The sequence below is a fragment of the Rhea americana genome, unplaced genomic scaffold (assembly GCF_003343005.1).
Source record: "Rhea americana isolate MKP2758 unplaced genomic scaffold, rheAme1 scaffold_13, whole genome shotgun sequence".
In the NCBI taxonomy this organism is placed as follows: domain Eukaryota; kingdom Metazoa; phylum Chordata; class Aves; order Rheiformes; family Rheidae; genus Rhea; species Rhea americana.
The window spans coordinates 1514311-1536702 of NW_028185372.1; the positions used below are offsets into that span (position 1 = coordinate 1514311).

A 22392-nucleotide genomic window follows, 5' to 3' on the forward strand; every position below is an offset into this window, starting at 1 on the left:
CGTTCTCCCCCGCGGGCTTATCCCGGTGAGGGAGAGGTTGGCAGAGTTTCCTTAGCAGATGCTTTGGCTAACGGGTCTCTGGCAGATATTTGTTCTCCTGCAAATAYCTGCGTAACATCCGTGCCCCGAGCAGGGCGCTCGCCGGCGCGCGCGTGGCCTGGGAGGGTTGGATGGGGACTCCGGCGGGATCTGTGGTGCAGCTGCGGACCTCACCGCCCGCTCCTCCGCTTCGTGGACTGCGCTGAGCTGTGGAGATAATCTAAGGAGAAGGGCTTCTTTCCCTTAGAGGAACTGCAGTCTGGCACTGCTGCAGAGACAGGGTCTAGCGCAGGAAGCGCCCGGCCGCTGCTGCCTTGCCGGGTGAAACAGCTCGATTCGTCCCTAATGCTGCGCGTCAATCGCTGCACTCGCGCCTGCGCAGACACCAGCTCGGGCAAAAGCTGTCCTACCCCCCCCCTTTAGCTCTCATCCAAAAGTAAACGTGTAAAACAGACTGGTGCCGCACGAGTGGCCCTTTTCCCCGCGGGAGCTAGCCGGTGCGCGGGGCACTGTAGACGTCCGCAGTCAGGTGGCCTAAACCCACGGAAGCACGAAGCAAAATAGCTGTTGCCCAGTTACAGAAGGGGCAGCTGCGGCAGACAACGCGGCATCGGGAAGCGATTAGCTCACTTTGAAGGTGCTGGAAGCGTGAGTTTAGAGGGTGTGGAAGCTTTTCTGTTCCAATAAGTCTGTGGGGAAAAAAAATGCATCTAGCATCTGACTTGCTTTTCAACAGGAGTAAAGAAAATGGGGCCAGACTGTTTGGGGGAAGGAGATGAAAGCCAGCCCGATACATATTCCTGCAGGTTCCTGGGACCACTTGCTTTCACAGGTGGGTTCCTGCCTTTTCCTTCTGAGTGATTTTTATTTTGAACAAGGTTTTGTCAGCTCATCTATAGTCTGCTCTATTCACTGGCGTAATGGCTTTTCTCTTTGAAATAGTAATTTAAGATGTGGGTTTTACTTGCTGGTGGCAACTGCAGCTTTGGGCTGGCCAGGGTCGCAGGGGCAGCATTGCTGGAAGCTGGCACAGGCATTGCCAGCCCTGCCCGCAGCTGTCTAGTACTTTGAGGTCTGTATCTCACAGCTTCCAGGAAAGTACGTGAAAAAAACATGGGAAACCTGTGAAATCAGCTTTGCAAATTCAGGCTTGCAAAAAAGCATTGTAGGACGGTGAGGTGAACACAGGTTACGTGCATCTGTCTACAGAGCTCTCAAAACAGAAGTTTGGCCAAAGTCACCATATGGCATCTGTTCTTTTCCTTGTGCGAGCAAGGCTTTAGTCACTGAAGAAATGCTAGACCGTGACAGGTTTTGTTATTTAGTAGGTGTGTGAGAGGAGCCATAGACAGTGAAGCTTGGTCATTGCCTTGATCTCTATATTTGGAGAAAATGCTGTAGCGAGAGCAGCCTCTGGAAGGCAGTGTGTGGTATGGTGTCTGCTAAGCCATCTGCAAGAGGAGGCTGCCAGCATGCTGCCTTTCTCCCAGGACTGGTGGATTTGTACAGATAAGCAAATTATACTTAGAATAGAGCAGAATCCACATCTCGCAGTGCCTGTCTCCTGGGAAAGACAGCTTCTGAGGCTGTGCCCTTTCCTCAGGGTTAGTTGGAGGGACAGCATAAAGACGGCAACACAATGAAGAAGGAGCGGCACAGGAATTGCATTGCCAGAGCGCGCCGTGTTCCTGTTTCTCCKTCAGCCCTAGCCCTCAATACGCTAAATGCTTTTTTGTTGGAAGTGTTTCCCTGTCAGCGCGTCTCAGCCTGGGGGGGCTGCGTAAATTCTGCGAATGCAGAAYGGGGCTGAGGTCCGGGTGGGTAGCGGGAGAGCGATTCGTCTGCTCCACACCAGCTGCTCGGAGGTGCTGCAGCGCTCGCGCGTGTCCCTGCTGCGTTCGTGGGACGGAGGCCCTGGCACAGAGCGATGCCTCGGCGTGTGCTTGTTTTCTTAGTGCATCGTGTATCTGCATAATTACTTTTTGCTGTTGCTCGTGTTACATGTTATGGCAGGTACATGCTGCTCCGAAGCAGCGTGCACGCAGGGGTTGCTGTAAGGAATTTTGCATACCAGTAAAGCTGAACCCTAATCTCTCATTGACGTTAGTCAAGCCAGGATTTTGCTCTACTGCATGATCTAGGACTAAACACTCACGTATCATTTGGTGGATGCTCTGGTGGATTTTTGTATGTTCATGACTTTATATTTATCCTCTGCTTGCACAGGCTTACCCCCTCCCCAGTACGCCCAGTCTGACCAGTGTGCCCTGCTGATGGGCAGTGTCTGCCCACATCGCAGGAGGAGAAGAAAGAGCAGTTGGTGACCCTTGTGACTCTCCTACACTGCAGGTGCAGCACATCTGGCACAGAACAAATATCTTTGCACTTGAAAACACTTTGTTTTTAATATATCTATTACAAAATGCTTTTTTTTTTAATGCCCAGCCGCATAACTTCTTTCCTTGCAGTTCTCCTGTGCATTAACTGATCAGAAGACACAGCATCTTTTTGCACTATTGGGCTGGTGTTGTGACTGTGAATGCTTTGGCAAAAAAGCCAAAGATATTGTGCCAAGCTAAGTGGGTATCAAGATCAGAGCTAAAAACAGGATGTGTGATTTTAAGAGATGGGGACTAAGTTTTAGAACAAACTGCAAAGAGGGCCAGGGACTGTTCAGTCCATCACTTCTCTCTAAATCAAGATGGGATGCACTTCCAGAGTACTACTTACTCAGGGGCAAGTGCTGAGGTCTAATGCAAGGGTAAGAAGATGAAACAGCCTGCGTGATACAGGCAGACGAGATCACCTAATGCCCTCTTCTGGCGAAAAAGCTCCTATGAAACTGAGTTATCACTCTGCTTTCAGGCTCCCGCTTAACATGCTCTACCCACTGTGCCCACCCSATTTTGGCAGTGGGACCGCGCACAGCCTGCTGCATGCAGCCGAGTTGATACTTGGCAACATGATACTTGTGTTTCTTTGGGGATTTTATTTTTTTAAGAAAGGGGGGGGAGAGAGAGATCATACTTTAAGATTTCTCCAGTATTTAAATATTTCTGGAAAGACATGATCAAGCTAAACAGCCTGCACGATGAAACGATAAAAGGGCAGTGCAAAGAAAGACCCCTGTCCRTCTAGCTGCTCCCTGACCCCCTCCACGCTCCTGCGCAGTCTCTGATGCCCTCACATCTTCCTTCATCCTTGAGATGTGCGAGCACGAGCCATGCTCAGCCCCAGTGCAGCAAACTGAAGGTTAGCAGCTACTCTTCTGGAATCAGAAACACTAATGAATAATGCAAGAAGCTGTGTCTTCTGACTAAAAACTCTGATCATTAGAAACACCTGAAATGAGCACTGTTCAGAAACAGCTGGTGTCACACTATAAGACTGCTCTGGAAGCAGGAATCTGCACCAAAACCCCCCACCCTTTTCTCATTAGCTTCTGTGTCTGTGGCTTTATATGTTTTGGCTGCTGATTAAGTATTTCTAGTGGAGGCTCTTATTCCTYGACTGTTGCTCTAGCAAAGCCTCTTACTGAGGTAAGAGAGGTTCCTGGAAGAACTGCAGGACTCAACAGAGTTTCTGGCATGAACTCAGGATTAAAAAACTCTGAGAAGGATCTAGTCATCAATGACTAGATATGGACATCAGCGGTGTGTTTGGGGGAAAACAGCACACAGTGACAGCTCAGAAAGAGTAAATGGCACTGATGAGAATCTGCATGTGCAAATAGCCACGCTACTGCTGAAATACCTGGTAACTTTCAATGAGTGTCTSGTTTCCCTTCTTTTCCAGAATGTGTCTGCAACCAAATAAGCTGGAAGCTGCTATGCTTTACTTTAAAAAGCAGTTATTTCGTTAGAAGGAAACACAGCACCTGAACTGATACAGCTATATGTGGAAGTTGCCCAAATTGAACAACTGAAAGAAAACTATGATAGAGCAATAAGTTATTTATTACAGGTAAGAAAGATCCTGATAATCACATTAAACAGTTAAACCATGTTAAAGTAATTAACACAGGTGTATCAATATATTAGAAGATTTAGACTAGTCTGAAATAAATACTTTGAAACTCCAATTTCTTGACCTTCAGATTGATAAAAATAGCCTTCAGTTTTCAAGTACCACAAAGCAAAGTTCTTTAGTATAAATAGCTCTAAATTCCAGTGGGGTTAGAAAACTGGCTTGAAAATATTCAGTATAGGTCCAGCCCTGAGAATATACTTTTAAAACTAGAATGGCTTGTTTATGCATTTCCTGCTTTAGCRAGGTAGGGCTTGAGAGAAGACAAGACTGAGTGGTGATAATATCACATGGCAGAAGATAAGCTTGTTAGTACAGTTGGAATTTCCTGTTACTTCATTGTCCCTGAAGATACCCTTGTGCTTGTTCCCTGCTCGCACAGGGCTGCTGCTGGGCAGAGCTTATTCTGTGGCTGGGGAGGAGCAGCAGCAGACTGAGTGTCTGCTGCACAGGGAGTAGTGGAGGGTTTGGGGCAGAAAACGTGAGATCTTTGGTTTGTAGAGCAAAATGCTGCAGAAGGCAATAATGCATAGGGAAGTTTGGAGATTAGGAACACAGAGAAGAAAAGAGTATGCTCAGAGGTAACACCGAGCTRCCTTACAGACTGCAAAAGCCCCAAGCTTCTTGGATTTCATTACCAAATGTACTTTGGTCAGCCTGCAGTGGGACAAGTTCAGTTCTGCCGTTTAAAAAGAAAAATACATCCGAGCCAAKAGAGACTGCAAAATTTAACTTTCTAATTTTCTGGGAGATAAAAACCCATCTTTTCATTTCCAAGAAGTGCAGTTGTTCTTGGTGGCATACATTGTTCCTGTAAGACTGCTCCTAATTGTAATAACAAAGTCAGAACAGGTGAGGAGAAGACTTGTTCAAAGAGAAAAGCAATCAGCTGTAAGTTCTTACCACACATATCTTCTAGAGCCTGCTGAAACGTACTTTAACGAGAGCCTTAGTATGTATCAAGTAATGTTGGGTGCAGATAATTCCCAGATTTTTAGCGCTGTTGAGGAATTCAGTAACTGGCTTGTCTGACTAGGAATAAATCAGGTAAGAACAAATATTTGCCTAGAAATTTTGCTGCAGATCTGCATGTTGCCAATAGCTGCTCAGAGCTGGTTAGTGCAAGCAACCCAAGCCCAGCATGGGAGGAGGGAGAGACATGTAATGGCAATGTAATGGCAGCATTTTCAGTTGTCACAATTAATTTTGCTGAAGGATATGAATTGATGCCAAATATATTTTTAGAAGGCAACATTCCCCATACATTTTTGGTAGGACAAGTTCATACTCCAAGCAATTTTACATATGTATATAAGATTTTATACATCTACATAAATATTCTTGCTTTTGTACTTCATAATCCTTTATGAGTTTATTGTTAAAGCACTGGACATGTCCTATGTACAGCTGGCTTTGCACATGCATATTTGGTGCCAAACAGTTTATTTCCCAGGTGTCCAGCCTCACACACATTCAKATTTTCAATGGTATAAGGAAAGTGGAACTCGGTCTGGAATTCTGCTTGTTAGGCAGTTTGCTAAAAGTTCCTCATGTTTGGGCCTGGCTGTGGGTTTCAAGAATACATTAAGCATGCACCAATCAAACCTTCAAGAATGCTCCTAAAAACTAATATATTAATAAAATTAATATAGTTATGAGTGATCCATGTTGCATATTTTTTCACCCCTCTCTCTAGCAGGCCTACACTGTGCTGAAAGACTTGAAATGTAAGGCAGATGCCTATGAGGACTACAGCGAGTAGGTTGTCAAGGTTTCTTATGAGTAGCATTTGTCTAACAGACAGAAGGATACAAGAAGCTCATCTGCTGTTCAGCAAGGTAATTATAATACTACATTTTGCTCTCTTTTTTTCCTTTATCACCTGTCTTTGAAAACTTAATTTAATGCAGTTACATAGCTGCTGCATCAAAACTAGCTCTTTTTGAAAGCAGTTCAAGTCCTTCTACATTAGTCAGCTTTATTTTCCTGAGGAGGTCCAGGATATTTGAAGGGAATCTCAACCACATTTTCAGTGGATATCCATGCACCTTCCTCCCCATGTATTAACTCCATAAAGATCTGAGCTCTGTGGACACTTAATTACATTTCCCAACAAACAGTCCCACTCCTTTGCAGAGCCCTTTCAATTAGATTTAAGAACAATAATACATTGCTGTGTCAGTTGCTAGAGCACCACTGGAGAGAGGGCAYACTAGAAAGGCCAAAGTAGCCTCCACTGCGGACCTGGGCTTCCATTTGTACCTAAGCAATCCTGCTTCCCCCTCAAAACTAATTCCATACAAACACAAGTTTGTCTGAACAAGGTGTCAGGCCTCTAACTGTTACTCCTCAGTAACAGCCCCATTTAAAAAAAATAATTCCGTATTTGTTCAAATTACTGAACAAACTACTGAACTATTTATTGTTTAAATAATTAAAGTTAAGAGTGTTCTGTCTGTTAAAGCACTATTTAGTACTGCTATTATTCTTTATACAGTTTCTTTGTACATAAAACCCACCCATTGGATTCTTAAGGATTTATAAGCTGCTACAAAACAAAATTCGAAGTAGTCGCCTGTAGGTAACCACACACAGCTTCTTATCTCAGCTTTTCAAACTACCCTACTAACCTCACCAAAGACCCTTCTAGTCAAGGATACTGGCATTTTTTTTATGAATCCATACATAATTAGATATTAAACAACTCATTCTTTCCTATGAGTAATTTTGAAATTAATTCCTTGTTGGTAATTTTGTGCTGAACAGTCCTTACAGATTCAAATGGTTATGGATGGGCCTCAGCATGTGAAAGCCAAAGAGAGGCAAGGACTTCTCAGCGTGCTGGAGAGGTAAGTGATAACAATAGCACTGATATCATTAATGTTTTGTCGTACAATGAGTATCAGGCCTGGGAGGCAACATTATATATATTTTGACTTCTAGTATCTTAGCAGAGCAATGGGATTAAAAGCTAATTGATGGTGGTCTTCAGGTAGAGTTAAAAACAGGCATCTTCTTGAAGATTTGAGGCCAGTTTTATTCTGAAAAGCACAACCCAAAATGAATACAGAAAAAAGTAGGTGTTATGGCAGGTAAAGCTAGGCTGCTCAGAGGCCCTAAGGGCAGCAAACAGAGCAGCCTGGCAGCACCTACTAGAAGTTGTAGCACCCACTGTAGGTTGTGGCGCTGAGAGTAGAGTGCTGGGTTCCAGTTCCCACCTCCAGGGACTGTTTTAGTTTGCACTACCAGTAAACCTGAGTACTTAGAATCATAGAATCAGTAAGGTTGGAAGGAACCTCTGGAGATCATCCAGTCCAACCCCCCTGCTCAGCAGGGTCACCTAGAGCATGTTAGACAGGGTTGCATCCAGGTGRGCCTTGAAGATCTCCACAGAAGGAGACTCCACAGCCTCTCTGGGCAACCTGTTCCAGTGCTCCGTCACTCTCACAGTGAAGAAATTCCCTCTCATGTTCAGGCAGAACTTCCTGTGCTTCAATTTCTGCCCATTGCCTCTTGTCCTGTCACACGGGACAACTGAAAAGAGTTTGTCCCCGTCCCCTTGACACCCTCCCTTCAGGCACTTACGCACATTGATAAGACTCCCCCCCTCAGTCTTCTCTTCCCCAGGCTAAAGAGGCCCAGCTCTCACAGCCGCTCCTCATTAGCCGTTCTCTATGTTATAAGAAAGCAAGTGGGCAAATTCTGAGAAGTCCCTTCTGTGATAGTACAACCCCCCACCCCCCATGAACTAAATGTTTCTTCTGCTGCAGGTTTCCCATTGTCTGCAAGAGGAATAGACTTGTCAAGTAGAAGAGACAGAAAATACTAAAGGCAGCATCATACCTGTAGGAAATTGGATCTAATCCAATGGTGGTGGTGGTGGTGGTGGTGTACTGAATTTAAGCAAATTATCAAGTCAAAAAGATACAACAACAGCCTTCTAGTCATTCTCTTCTTAACATGCACCCCTTTGCACGTTTTACTTTACTCTGTTTAATGACACAGATGTAATATAACCTACCATCGTAACACAAACTGCAGGCATTATTAACATTTCGGACAGTTTAGAACAGGACAGTAATCTTTTAGAAAAGAATGTCTCTATACTTACATTGGAAAATTCTAAGGATGCTCCTTTGGGAARATTATGCTTTATTCATGAAAATAGCAAAGGAAGGAATCCAATTTCTTTTCCCCATAACTGTACTCTGGCCTTTATTATTTTATATATACACTGAAAAAAGCTCAGCTACAAGACTTGAAGTCTAGTCAGCTCTCAGCTTCAGCTCAGGCCACTGGATGCTATCTTTCCAACATTAAATTTATTTTCACTATGGAAAAATCTTGATTTAGCAAATGCAACTTTTCACAAATTTTAAAATATTTTGATAGTTATAACTGTGAAGWTAACACTTCAGAAAGGTAACACATTCAGGAATATCTGTGTGACTTCTGGAAACTCAAATCTCATTTTCAGAAATTACTTGGATAGCTCAGAAATGAGTCCTTAAGCATCTACGYCCCATTACTAGGCATATGCCACATACTGATCTTCTCACTCCTTGACCATTAGCTCTGGTAGTAGCAGCCTTTAACTTACATCCCCAGGAGCACCCCCACACAGAGTACAGAACTGCTGGTGTACTTTTAGTCCATTCCTTGCCTCACTGCACAGTAACTTCTTATTGCAGCCAAGGCCTCCTGCGTTTTCATCCGCCTACAGCCATGTTCACAAAGGCATTTGTTGACAATTGCCAAACTACATTTATGAGTCTAGGCCTCTGTTTAGTCCTATTATGTACAAATATAATTCCTGCACAAATCTTGCATGTCTGCAATAATCATTATTTGTGAAATGGAAGTGTTACTATCACTTACTGGTACAGTGAAGATTGTACTAACTTCTTATGATATTCTTTCCAGAATCTCTGTTGGTAGAAGAAATTGCTAAAATTACCATTTCAAGAACTAATCTAGTATATCTGAAGCCAATTATGTAAAAGCGCAAACACTAAATCACAGCAATGTCCTCGAATAAAATACAAGGTAACTTCAATACTCTAAAATAAATCACATCATTGAAAAAGTCGTGTGTTCAGTTTCATTTTTATCCTGTCATCCAGAGTAGTAGTAAATATCTTTGACTACTGTGTGTTAAGAGTTAATAATTCTTAATGAGACAATAGTATTAATGTTTTTCACTGAAGAAACTGAGATGGTATGAATATTTAAACTTGAAAAATAAACAGTAATTTAGATAAAGATATCTAAAATTATTCATGTCGATCAATTTTAAATATCTGTAATTCTTTTTAATTAAAAAGTTTATTGCCAAAAATGATCTACAGAGAAGTCAGTGAAAAGGAATGACTAAATGAATTGCCGATGTAAGCAAGTGCTGAAAAATGGTTAATAAAASCATTTTTAACTCAAAAAAGGAAAAACCCGAGAGGATTTGGATACTATTGAATTGTGCAGCTATCAGTTGATGACATACAAACATACTGTTTCTCAAGTGTGCAAGGCAGGACTTCATCTTCTGACAAACATCGAAGCTCAGCTCAGCTACAGTCTAAAACTGTAGGAACTACCCATGRATCACTAACTCTCTGGATCACAATGCACAGCAGCAAGCTGGAACACTGCAGCATCTTTTCACTTTTAGAACTAACTTTTTTGGGTCAGGGGGCTAAGAAACAGTTGCAGGAGAATACAAGAGAAGTCTTCATGGTATTAATTCCACATTAAAAAAGAGGTAATATCAAGTCTATCAAACTTTGTAACTTTAATTCAGTTCTATAAAAAATACATAATTTTATATATACATAAATAAAACACAGACTCTAAATCACACAGCTACAGGGCTGCCTCAGTGACATCCTCATCAGGGCAACAATAGTATTCTACAAAACAGATCTGCCCATCTTCATTTCTAATCATATATTGCAGAGAAAGAAATCCTCGAGTATCTGTTCGAATGGACACTTTACAAGATAGAGCTAATGCCTTTGTAGATGGTTTAAGCAAAGAAATCTTATACCTGCAAGGGAGAAAAAAAGTCATTTAAAAATTACAAAGAGACAAGCTGAAACACTACTCCCAATTAATGCCATAAAGTTATGGAAAGCCCAGTAGTAATACCATATTTTAATCTTCTCCTGGTAACACCACCAGACAGACACTGTTACCACTGAGCTTTTGATCATAGACACACAATTTTATTAGATGGGATTTCTGTACTAACAAAATAAATGTTTCATTAATGCAAAAGCAGTTTTTAAACTGTCCATCAAGAAAATATAACCTGCCACAGAGTGCAGTGTGCACACAGTTACTAACCTGTTTGTCTGGGTTTGCTTACAATGGAACGCTTCTATCAAATCAGAGTCCTTGGGATAGTCAAGATGTGCACTTCCTGCATTTCCAAAAGTGGATAACCTGGAAAATAAAAGGTGTCATCTCAAAATAGTTAATAGCAGCTCTACAAAAACTTGTCAGAAGTGGTCATCTTATATATCTCTATGGCTGTTTTACAAAACACTGTTTTTAYCAAGACAATGTTCAGCAAGTTACAAAAACCAGTGTTTTGTATCTCCCAAAATGGGAGATATGGATTAGGCCAGAATGGGATAATTTAGGAAAAGGCTGAAGCACTCCAAAGTCTCTGATTCTCTTAAGACATCTGACAATGGTTTCATACAAAGCTGATTTACTTCAGTGAAAGATTGGCTATTGGTCTTCAGTAGCATATTTTAGTTTCTATTTATACATACTGCAAGTGAAAAAAGTCCCCATTCTGCAGCATTAGCTATGAAAGTAAAAGAAAATGTGGAAATCCTAGAAATTTCACTTATTTTCTATGATGACTGACTGAATTTATGATTTCAGATAGTTGTCAGTGTTCCCAAAATCATTCCAGGCCTGGGAGATACTCTCTGCAAACAAAAGCACTGAAGAAGAATTCTTAATGAACTCGGACTCTGTAAAGTATACAGAAAACAAACTAATGGAAGCTGAATCTTACTGAGGCCAAGACCACAGATCTCCAAGTCACATAATTTTCAGTTGCCAACAGCATGAGGTTGAACACTAACAAAAGTTAACATCAATCATTGAAACAAGATTCAAGTTATGAAGAAGGACATTACAGAATATAGTAAATATTTAAGATGAGGCTATTGAAGGTACAAACTCATAGGATGGAAAATAAACAATAACTAGGGGTTCAAATGGTGTCTATCAATCAGGAATTTTTTTTTTTTCCAACTAAAAGCACATTTTTTTGCTGCCACATATAATGCTTTGCACAATCCTCTTCAGTGATGTGTGCTACATTATCTTCCAAAGTGATGCACTGCCGTATTATCATGGTAGCCTTGGATGATAACTGGGCCATAGCGTATGTCTGCTAGGTTCCACTATTAGATTAGAGATGCCAGAGCAACACGACACACAACATTAAGCTACTATATGTCTACCAAAATAGTTCAAATTTGCTTTGAAAGAAATGTTATGGGCTGAATCAGGGATCATCCATTGGGGAACCTCTGTCTTGATGGAAACACAGTAAAACACCATGAGCAGAACACACATATACACAGTTGTTCATTCTGCCTCTCTGCTTATTTTGCAATACTCTGATTTAAGTCACTACATGCAGTTTGGTTGCATGTGCTGCAGCAGATATAAACCAGCAATTGCTATCAAGAAACATGTGCTCTTTGGACTGCACAATATGTCCCACCCAGAAATGCTGTTGTCTCATCTGTTTCTATATAAGACACACAGCYAAACAAATTTAAACGGACATTTGTGTTTGTTTTACTTTAATTAAAAATACTAAATTGTCTACATYACCAAGCTGGTCAATATATTCCTTACTATGTAATAAGATAACATGTCTTTATTATATTCATTAGTTTTCCTTAAAATAAAACAGTGTTCTAAAACAGCTTCCCACTTTAGTACATGCTAAAACTTCCAGGCCTTACTCACAGAGGAGCAGAAAGGCCATGTATGAACATTTACGCTGAATGCACAGTTTCTCCTACCTGAAGTATGGCTTGTCTGGGGACATGGTAATCTGCAGAACTTCACTGGTCATATCCAGTTCAGAAAATGCTTCTCGTAGCCCCTCTGACTGCAGGATAATTTTATTAACAACATTTGTACTGCAGAAATCAAAGTCTAACAACTCCTCAGGTTCTTGAGTGTTAATTTTGCATACTGTCACCACTCCTCCTTCTTCTAAGAAGAGCATCAAGGGATAGCCATAACCACGGTAACACATCCTAAGAGCTGTTGATGTTCCTGAAAAAGAGAATGAAACAGACACTCTTCAGAGAGCTAGCTAGCACATCTGACCACTTTAGGAAATTTAGATACTATCTGCACATGACATACAAATTGAATTCATTTAGAATGCTTGGTCTGGCCTCTCATACATTAATTCAGCATGGTTAGTCTAGCCTCCTATACACCCTCCTCCAAAGGGTTATGTTTATGCAGCAAAATGAAATGATGTGAATGTACGCACTAGTTTGAATCCAACTAGTGGTATGTACCAAACAGATAACTCCAGCTGTGACAATGATGCTGCATATCCTGCAAACAGGTTAGCAGATTCAGTAAACCTTCCATAGATCTAGGGCTCACTCTGYCTTAAATTGTCACTCTTTACTACTCTCGTTACTTGTGCAGTCCAAACTAAAATTAGYATACCACAGCTTGCACTATGGTACCAACCTCCTTTTGCTATGTAAACATAACCTGAATGTTTGAGTCCTCCAAATTATGGTGCAGTTTAGTACATTTGATTGTCTATCTTTAGGTCAGAGCCAGAACAGAAACAGCAGAGAAACCTGGAGTTCAACACATAGCTGCAATGATAGAACTGCCTTAGAAAACTGGCATGGTTTCATTCTGCTGCATAAAAGTATACAGTGCATCCTGTAGCACTCATACATTTAGACTGAATTCCAGTTACTTTGCATGAGAAATCATTTCATGAACAATTATCAAGTCAAAAAATAATTTAAAAAAGACTTTAATTTTTAGGAAGTAAAATCTAGCTAAAATTRCATTTTTTAAACAAATAACAATTTTTAAACAAATGTAACTCAATATTGCAAACATAATTATGACAGGAATTTCCCTCCCTTCATCACTGAAAGCCAGTAATACAGTCTACTTGATTTCTGCAATTCACACACTTGACAAAATACTTTATATGCCTCACAGCAAAATGTAAAACCCTCTATTCACACGAGATGGTGTGCTTAGGGCATTTGAAGTGGTCACCAATTCAACCATAAATTCCTTAAGAGGCTTTAGGTAAGTAACATGCCTTAGTTCCTTATTTGCAAGCTAGAGATAATATTCACAAAATAGATGCTGCTGTAGCTTGAAGAAGGAAGGAATAAAGCGTGCTACATAACAGCTATTGCACCAGGAGCACAGACAATGAAGAGATGATGATAACTGGAATGGCTGCAGACTCCTTCAACCCCAATAAATCTATCTGCCCTAGAATATTTCCTATTTCAAGTATACACTTACTAATGTTTTTGAGCCATTTGGACTATTTTGAGTGGGCTGCAGAGGAACTATTTGTTCAGCTCTGCCCAGGTTTTCCCTTTAAGTGAAGGGCACTCTGGAACAAACTAGGATTCATGTGATGTGGGTGATCTGGGTCCTGGAGTGAAGCAATTGGCCAAACTGACAGTAAAGACACAGTCCTGGGGGTCAGTACTGGCTCTGGCATCAGAATTACAACCTAAACATAGCATGTGACTTCCTGGAGACACCCAGATAAATTAATTCCCATGTTTTCTTATCAARGTTATAGAAATTGTTTGAGATCTTCAGCCCCAAACCAGAGCAAGGGTACGAGAGGGCTTGTACTTCATGCCACAAAATGGTTGCAGCCACATAGAGTGGCCCTTCTGTGCCTTACAGAGATCCAAAGGGAGTCACCCTCCTCTGGCATCTCTTTCAGCAGTGGTCCCAGACACACTGACTAGGTTAAGATCCAGCACATCCCTTCTTCAGCCCATTTGCTGTTAYTATAGCATACACTTATATTAGCTTAAGCAAACAGTGTGAATCCCGCTTAATAATGATAACTGCCATTCCCAGAAGGACTTATGGTGAAAGTCACAAATTTTGTCAAAGCATGGCTAAGCACAGGTTTCACTATGCAGTTACAAGAGATGCATATGCATGATAAAGGTAAATATGCATCATACCTGGCAAAGAACTTGCACCAAAAATGGTCAAGCAGTCGAGAAGAACAGCCAAATTGATCCGGAACATCACAGATTCCTCCTGAACAGCATATTCTTGAAAAATTTCTGCCTATGAGAAGAAGAAAAGGGATGAGGAAATTTTTGGTAATTATTTTACAGCTTGTGTTTCAGTTCAAAGTTTTCAGTTTCAGATATCAGTGCAATACAAAGTGATTTCTATATTTAACACAATTTCTGTTAAAAAACCWGCAGGTCTTAATCCACAGAAATTAGTAAAATAAAATCAGGTCACACTTTAAATGAAGTAGCATGTCATAACCATGAAAATCTAAGCACTTATCGTTTATAGTTTAMAAACCAGCCACAAATGTTACAAGTCTCTAGCCACCTACTTCTGGAGTGAGAAACATTCAGATATCTGACATAAATGATACATTTGTCCAGATTAAACAAAATTCTGTAAGTGATCAGACTTAACTTGTTGTAACAATTACATTAAACTAATTTTTGAATATTTTCAGGTCCGTGTTGAGAGACTCAGTACTCACTTTCAGAGAATAAATACAAATTTGAAACCCACACATGAAAACAGTAAGTGGACTAATGACAACTACCTTAAAAGAAAGCAGAAACCGTCTCAAACCTTGTTTTTTAAAAAACATTTGCTGGAAATGTAAAAGCAAAAAAATCATTGCCTCCAAACACACAATTTGAACCAAAAAACTATTATCAACACAAAGTGACTTACTTACTTTTATTCTTAAGTAAGAGCTTTGCAGCAAAAAGCATGAGAAAACGTTTTGAATAATAAAAAGTATGTAACCAGATTTTCAAAAGTAGCYGAAATCATCCTCCGCTTCTTTTGTGATATTCTTTTCCTGTAGTTACCACAAAGCTGCTGATACCTCCTGAGTATGCACATGCTTTCGCCCAGTGACAAACAGGAGACAGCCCAGAGCAGTCTWATCCCTCTCAGACTAGTTAGGGGCGCATGTCACAGATGTGCTGAAGTCACCTCACAGCTCAACACTCAAACTGCATCCATGTGTAAACTCTAAAAAAAACTCTTTTAGGCCAAAGACACAGGCAGAATCAGAAGGCAAGAGAAGGCCATTGCTCCAGTCTTGCAATGACACAAGTAAACACACACTCCAGCTGTTGGCGCTGTAGGCTTTATATGTTGTGAACTGCTCATGAACCTAAGAACAGTTCAGTCAGAAGGACAACAGACTTCTCAGGTGCCAACATATTAAACGAGGATACAAACTCAAAGCGTAAGCAGGCATTAACGAGCCATGCATCGAGTTCATCCGGGGGCCTTGGCACAACTGAGGGCAGCCTAACCGGAGCACTGCCCTCGTGTCAGCGGCTCCAGCTGTTGCACGGTTTTGCTCACGTTTCCCCTTCTTCGCAGGTGAACTCCCTGCACACACCTCCTCTGTTAAGTAGCCTGGGCCCTCCTAAGGTTTCTAACAGTGCTCYACACCTGTCTTTCACCCGCGCGGGTAAGAGCGGCGTGAGCGCTACGAAGCTTGATGTAAAACAGCGAGAGGGCGGACGCCCGGCAGTGGGGACTGCAAGAAACCTCTTATCGCGGCTAGCGGCAGCCTCGCCACCGCCCCGCGGCGCCGCACCTGGATGAAGGAGTTGGCCTGCAGGCACTTGGCRTCCTCCACCGTCACCCTGATGCCGTTGGCCGTGGCGAAGCAGGTCGCGTGGTCCTGGAAGTGCACGGCCCGCAGGAGGCTGGAGAGGTTGCGCGCGTTGTCCAGGCTGGCCGTCAGGACGTAGCGCTCGCCGCTGGCGGGCGGCTGCGTGGAGAGCGGCATGGCCGGAGGCGCGCAGGCGGCCCGCGGCAACCGCCCGCCTAACGGCCGCCTCGTGCTGCCCAACGGCCGCCCARCGGCCGCAGCACCGACGGCAAGCGCGCGCTGCCGGCCGCCACTACCATAGAGTGCGCACCCAGGACACACGGAGCGGCTACGGGCCGTTCCGGCGGGGGCGGAAGTGCGAGCAGACGGAAGTGCAAGCGACTTCCGACGCGGGGCTGTGCAGCCAAGATGGCGGCGGCCAAGAGAAAGCGTGGGGCGACAGCTGCTCGGCCGAAGAAGCGAGCTAAGGGGGACGCGAGCGCCTCCGAGCCAGCTGCCAAGGCGGGCCCGGACGGGGCGGGCYCGGAGGAGTACCGTATCCCAGCGCCGGTCTCCCAGGTACTGCTCGGTCGCAGGGCGGAGCGGGCGGGGCCGCGCGCTCCGCGAGAAGTCCCGTGTGTCGGCGTGCGGCGGCCGCCGAGACGCGCTGCGCCCCGGCGAGGGGCTGCGGGGGCGCGGGCGAGGCGTYGTCGCGGGCTCGGTGCTGCTGGGCTCTGCGCTGCTGCGCGCAGCGCTTCCGTCGGGCGTTCGCTGTTGGTGGATTCCGAGTTTTGCTGCTCTTCCTCCTGCTAGGGAGATGCTGGGGCTCAAAGTGCGTGTGCTCGGGGAGGGGAAGCCGCCGCCCTGCCAGGCGAGGGAAGGTGCTCATAACTTCTTGTAGCTGTAGCACACGTGAAAGTAGCATCTGATGGTACATTTTGCAGTGATAGGAAGAGCATTTTTCTGTTTTAAGTTGTGCTGCACTCATCTCGGAAGTATTTTAGTCAGCTAAGTGGTGGTGTTATAAATGAGGAATATTGTACCTGTTTCATTTAAGAACTGTCATGAGATGGCCTCAMTAACTGTCTTGCAATTTGCTAAAAAGAAAAAAAATCAGTGTGTTCAAGTCTGAGACTTTTTTACATGGTTATCTGTAAGAGAAGCTATGTTGTTTTATTTTGAGATTGTAGCTCAGGCATTTTTGTAGAAAGGGAGGAGAGTGTTTAGGGAATATGTGTTGCGTATGGGTTTCTTAAACTCCAGTTGTTCTACACAAAAGGTTCTATTAGTGATGTGGTATGGATAAGAGTCATTCCATAAAAACATATATTCCTGTATTCTGTACGAACGTCAGCACTTYCCCCAAGTGGGCAGTTCTGTGCTAGTGTAGTAGTGGTAATAATAATAAATGTTTCTGTTGTGCTTTTCTGTTATTACTGTTCAAACATGTATTTTGGCTGTGTTGTAGCAGTTCGGAGGCTAGGAATTTCCTCTGCCTGCTTAACTTCTGTGCCATTTTCCTAGGGTAAATGGAAAAACAAGGAGCGGGTGCTTATATTCTCATCCCGTGGAATTAATTTCAGAACAAGGCACTTAATGCAAGACTTAAGAACGTTGATGCCTCACTCCAAAGCAGGTAGGACTAAGCATCATTCCTGACTTAGTCATGTTTTCAGATTAGTTCTAAATCAGCTGTTTTAACAGCTTGTTTTTTGGTGCTATTTTTTATATAGTGCATAATTATTTTGACAAAACTATGCCTTGTGTCCTAAACAAACAACCACCCTCCCTGAGCCAACAGAACTTACTGCTGTTGTTATAGCCTAATGTTCTCCGGAAAATGATTGTTATGGCTTTTGTTCTGTAAGCACCCAAATATGCATATTGACATACTTATTTTCTGCATCACATGGCTAAAACAGCTTGATATAGTTAATCTTTCATTTATGGCCACTAAATTTTTGCAAAGAACAGATTTCTTCAAAAAAAGAAGTGTTAAATTGGTTTTCAAATATTCTCAATGTTATTTTTGTTTTCCAGATACTAAAATGGACCGTAAAGACAAGTTATTTATAATAAATGAGGTAATCCAGAATTTAACTAGTACTATTTTTTTTCTTTTCTGTGGTAATCCTGTGTAGAACAGAAAGGGCAGCCAATGGACAGCTAGTTCAAAGGAATTAATACTAGCTATATGAGTTGTGCAACTTCATAAATGAAAATGATTGATGTTAAAGAAGTGTTTAGGTTAAAATTGGAAGCTGACTTTTGATATAATTTGTGTTTGGGTAGATCAAGGAACAAACAAGTGACCAGCCCAAATAATGTAGTAAGACATTGGTAGAGCTGAAACAACAACCCATTGTCACAGCTTCTGCTCTGATACTCATGTCCTGGAAACCTCATCAGATTGCTTGTAGCTTCAGTGAAATTATTGCTACTGGTAACAGGAACTTTAGATCTTTCAATAAGTCTTTAAACTGAAGTTTGGAGATCAGTAGATGTAATCAATTAAGATGAGACTTTTTGGTTTTGAACTTTTACTTTGCTGCRGGGGTGCAGGGCATAGAGATTAATGTGGAAAATCTGTGAAAATGTCCTCAGAATTTTGTAAATAGCTAATTTGTCATGCTTTGTATAGGTCTGTGAAATAAAAAACTGCAATAAATGCATCTTTTTTGAAGCCAAAAAGAAACAGGATCTGTACATGTGGTAAGTAAATGTTTTGGATTTTACCTTTCTGTGTGTAACTAGGTATGCTTCTGTTCTAACTGAAGTCTGTTGGAGTAATAGTGAAGATGTATAAAATAGCATTGCTTAGTTAAATCTGTTCTAATCCCATACTTAGAGAGGGAATGTGAATTTACAATGCATGGTGGTTTTACTGGATTTTTCCCAAAACATTTTATAAAATTATTTAAAAAACAAGTATACATACAATGCATTTCTGTTGAGTGTTACAATTTAAGGCCTATTAATTGTACCTGAAGTATGTTAAAGAATTCAATATTGCTTTTAAAAGAGGTTGAAATTACAGAAGTAATTGGTTGGACTGTACTGTGCAACTCTGGCACACCCTTCTATCTGCCATTAACGTTTTTTTTCCCCTCTTTTTTTCTGCCTCTCCCCTGTAGGCTTTCAAATACACCACAGGGACCATCAGCTAAATTCTTAGTACAGAACAGTAAGTTGTTGAGATCATTTGGGCTTTTTATTTTCTTGTCTGTATGTTTTTTTTTTCCAAATACTAAAATGGTATTTTTAATAATTGCAGTTCACACACTGGCTGAATTGAAGATGACTGGAAACTGCTTAAGGGGCTCACGGCCCCTTTTGTCTTTTGATCCAGTACGTATAGGTTTTGTGTTTCATGGATTATGCTTTCATTTTCTGTACTACTACATTTTGTTTTGTATGTAAAATTACATTTTTCTTTTATAGACATTTGACAAGGAGCCACACTACGCCCTGTTAAAGGAGTTGTTTATTCAGGTTAGTTTGTAGTTCTCTTGTCTGGTGTTTCTTCCTTCTTGGAAATGGCCTTTGGCAACATATTTATTTATTTTTAAGTAGTAATTTTACACTTCTGAACTTGAACCTAATCCTGTGGGGATGTTGTGCTTAAGGTCACTGGGACTGCTAGTGTTTAGGTTATTTATTTAACCTGGAATCTGGATCTTAATAAATTAAGACGAATTAAAGATAAGCCAYGTATATGATTGACCTCTTATGATTAGAGATATTTAGAAAAGATTGCCTTTTATTACAGATATTTAGTACACCACAGTATCATCCCAAGAGCCAGCCCTTTGTAGATCACGTATTCACATTCACCATTACAGACAAGAGGATCTGGTTTCGGAATTACCAGGTTAGTGGTCCTCTTTGGCTCTTCAAATGGTGCTATGAAATGACTTCGTATCAAATCCATTAGTTACAATAAATTGAGAAGAATCACTATCAGGATATGCTGATGTTCAGTGCTCGCACAAAGAAATTTCAGTTATTCTGATTCYGTAAAGGTTGCCTTCATGATAGGAAATGGTAGCCAAAGTGAAGCCCAAACTTCACTTGTCTTTTAACTTTTATTTAGTGCTTTGGCTCAAAGTGTGGCTTCTTATTTTCCAAAGGAGGAATTCACAAGTATCTAGTACTTGCTGTTTGCTTATACCTGAAGGAACTGCTTTGTATATAGAGTTGTATTTGTACAAGTCTAGCTTACCAGTTTCAGCAGCACTAGAGCTGGATTTGAATTCTGTCATGGATCACTGTATGTAGTATGACAACAAGGTCATATATGTAGATTCAATCCATGAAAAAAAGAGTAACATTCTTTTTATTGCAGATCATAGAAGAGGATGCATCTCTAGTGGAAATTGGGCCTCGTTTTGTTCTAAATCTCATCAAAATATTCCAGGGTAGCTTTGGAGGACCAACTCTATATGAAAATCCCTATTACCAATCTCCAAATATGGTAAGCAGCTTTGTCCTTTCTTTCATTTAGCAGTTCATTTGAAGTCTTGCAAGCTCCTTATGCAAAAGGACCACGTGTTCCTTTCTATGGAATCCTTTGTAGGAGGGAGTGCCCTAACTAACCACAGTTAAAAATAGAATAACCATGCATAAATAGGAAGGACTCAATTCCTATCAATAAAAAGATAACACTATACTGAGGAGTTTGAGGCAGAGAAATCTCTACCTGTTTCTTTGGTACCTGAGTTTTTTCCATCTTACTTTTTCAACACCTGCTTGAATTTRATTTCTTATTTTTATAGCATCGACGGTTGATAAGATTATCAATGGCTGCTAGATTTAAAGAGAAACAGCAAGTGAAAGAAGTACAAAAGATTAAGAAAAAAGAAACTAAGATACTTATTGAAGAAGATCCCACTGAAACTGTCTTTGAGACTCCAGCTGAAGAAAAGCTGATGGAAGTGCAGCTTGTGAAACCAGAAATGAAGGCAACCGTAAAAGATAAAAGGAAGCCACGCAAAATTCAAAGAAAAAAGCAAAAAAAGCTTTTCAGAATTGAAGGATAAATGTTACAAATGACAAAATTAGGCAGACTGCAAAGTCATCTGTTAAACTGATATATCTATACCTAGCTATATTTCATAGCTGTCTTCACCTAATATTGTAAATACTTGTTTTTACAGACAAAACTAATTTGACTTGTTTTGAGTAAAAAAAACCCAACAGTTTCTTTATTAAGATTCAGTTTGTATTGTTTTATTGTCTTTCTCTTTCTGATTATGGGTTTTCAAAAAGAACATGTCAAGATGGAAGCTGAAATAAGAAAGTCAAAATATTTCTGCTTTTTACACTTAAATAGCTCTGAGAAACAACTCACTGTAACATACAAGGAATAAAAATAACTAGGTAGTCTTTGGTGCTCATCATTAGCCAGAGTTCAGAATTCATATTTCATAGTCCTTTACAGTAGTCAAYAATCCTTTAAAAAAGTTGCAAGTTCTCTCTTTTTAGACGGCTGTTTCTTACTATACCCTGTAATCCTTAGGCAATGGCAAGGGTTATGGCTGGTTGTGTTTTTATTAACAGTAGAAGAGCTGCCACTCCTGTCTGTGGGAGCTCCTAGTCATGTTTTTAGGACCTGAAATGTGCTTATAGGGGAGAAGTAGGCCTTTATTCCAAATTCACTGCATGTTCCCTAAAGGTAAAAGGTATGTTGCTGCTTATGATTCAGAGTACTAAAAGCACATGCCTACACAACCTTGAAATAGAATTCTCTGTCCTTTGTTACAGCAACAGTGCTTAAAGGCACTGATTGTGTATTAAAAAAAAAATTGCTTTCAGCATTTACATATGCCGATTAACTTTCTTTGCTTTGTTCTTAAAAACAAAACCAAAAAACCTCTCTCCATTCAATTTTGTATACTWACATAGTTTGAGTCTTGTTTTTCAAAGAATGAGTCTATATAGATCTTTTTTCAAATTAAAATGGCAAGTAAGCTTCCAGTACTGCATAATATGTACTTATAAAAAATATTGGCTTGATTTTGCTTWTAGCTAAATGTGTCTGAGTGCAGCCAAATTTGATACCTCTATTGGCTGCTGTATACTGATCAACAGCAGGAAGTCTGAAGTTTGGTTCCCTGTAGTTCTGTTTGACAGCTGGTGAACTCACACATGTGAGCTGATCTGTGTCTTAAGCCAAAGCAAAGTGACTTGGCCAACAATCTCTAAAGACCACAGGTTTCAAAAGAAAGTGTTAACAGCATGGAGSTGTTTTGGCTGCATGAAAGTACCTGTACACTCTTGAGCATTTTTGCAAACAGCTGTATGCATTTGATTTGATGAAACTGGAAGCCCCAAAAAGCAAAATCTAGCATTAATAACAGGGAAGGTAGCAGCCCCTTGATTCTTCTAGACCTGCAAGCCCAAACACTAACAAACTGGAACCTTGGGTCCAGGAGCAGGGCTGCTAGAGC

General features: G+C 41.2%; 2 protein-coding genes across 2 annotated transcripts; one reads left to right on the forward strand and one right to left on the reverse strand.

The window, feature by feature from the left end:
- Positions 1–9831: 9831 nt before the first annotated feature.
- On the reverse strand, positions 9832–16293 carry RAD1 (RAD1 checkpoint DNA exonuclease). Its single transcript, XM_085326314.1, has 5 exons — positions 15947–16293; positions 14313–14421; positions 12117–12375; positions 10405–10503; positions 9832–10105 (listed from the first exon to the last, which is right to left on the reverse strand). The coding sequence occupies exons 1-5, from the start codon at positions 16139–16141 to the stop codon at positions 9922–9924; spliced, it is 846 nt and encodes a 281-aa protein (XP_085182440.1). The 5' UTR covers positions 16142–16293; the 3' UTR covers positions 9832–9921.
- Positions 16294–16345: 52 nt separating this feature from the next.
- Positions 16346–21160, forward strand: BRIX1 (biogenesis of ribosomes BRX1). Its single transcript, XM_085326313.1, has 10 exons — positions 16346–16522; positions 17468–17579; positions 17984–18027; positions 18585–18655; positions 19078–19127; positions 19218–19291; positions 19385–19435; positions 19713–19814; positions 20289–20417; positions 20719–21160. Exons 1-10 carry the CDS (start codon positions 16373–16375, stop codon positions 20980–20982), a joined length of 1047 nt encoding a protein of 348 aa, XP_085182439.1. The 5' UTR covers positions 16346–16372; the 3' UTR covers positions 20983–21160.
- The last annotated feature ends 1232 nt before the right edge of the window (positions 21161–22392 follow it).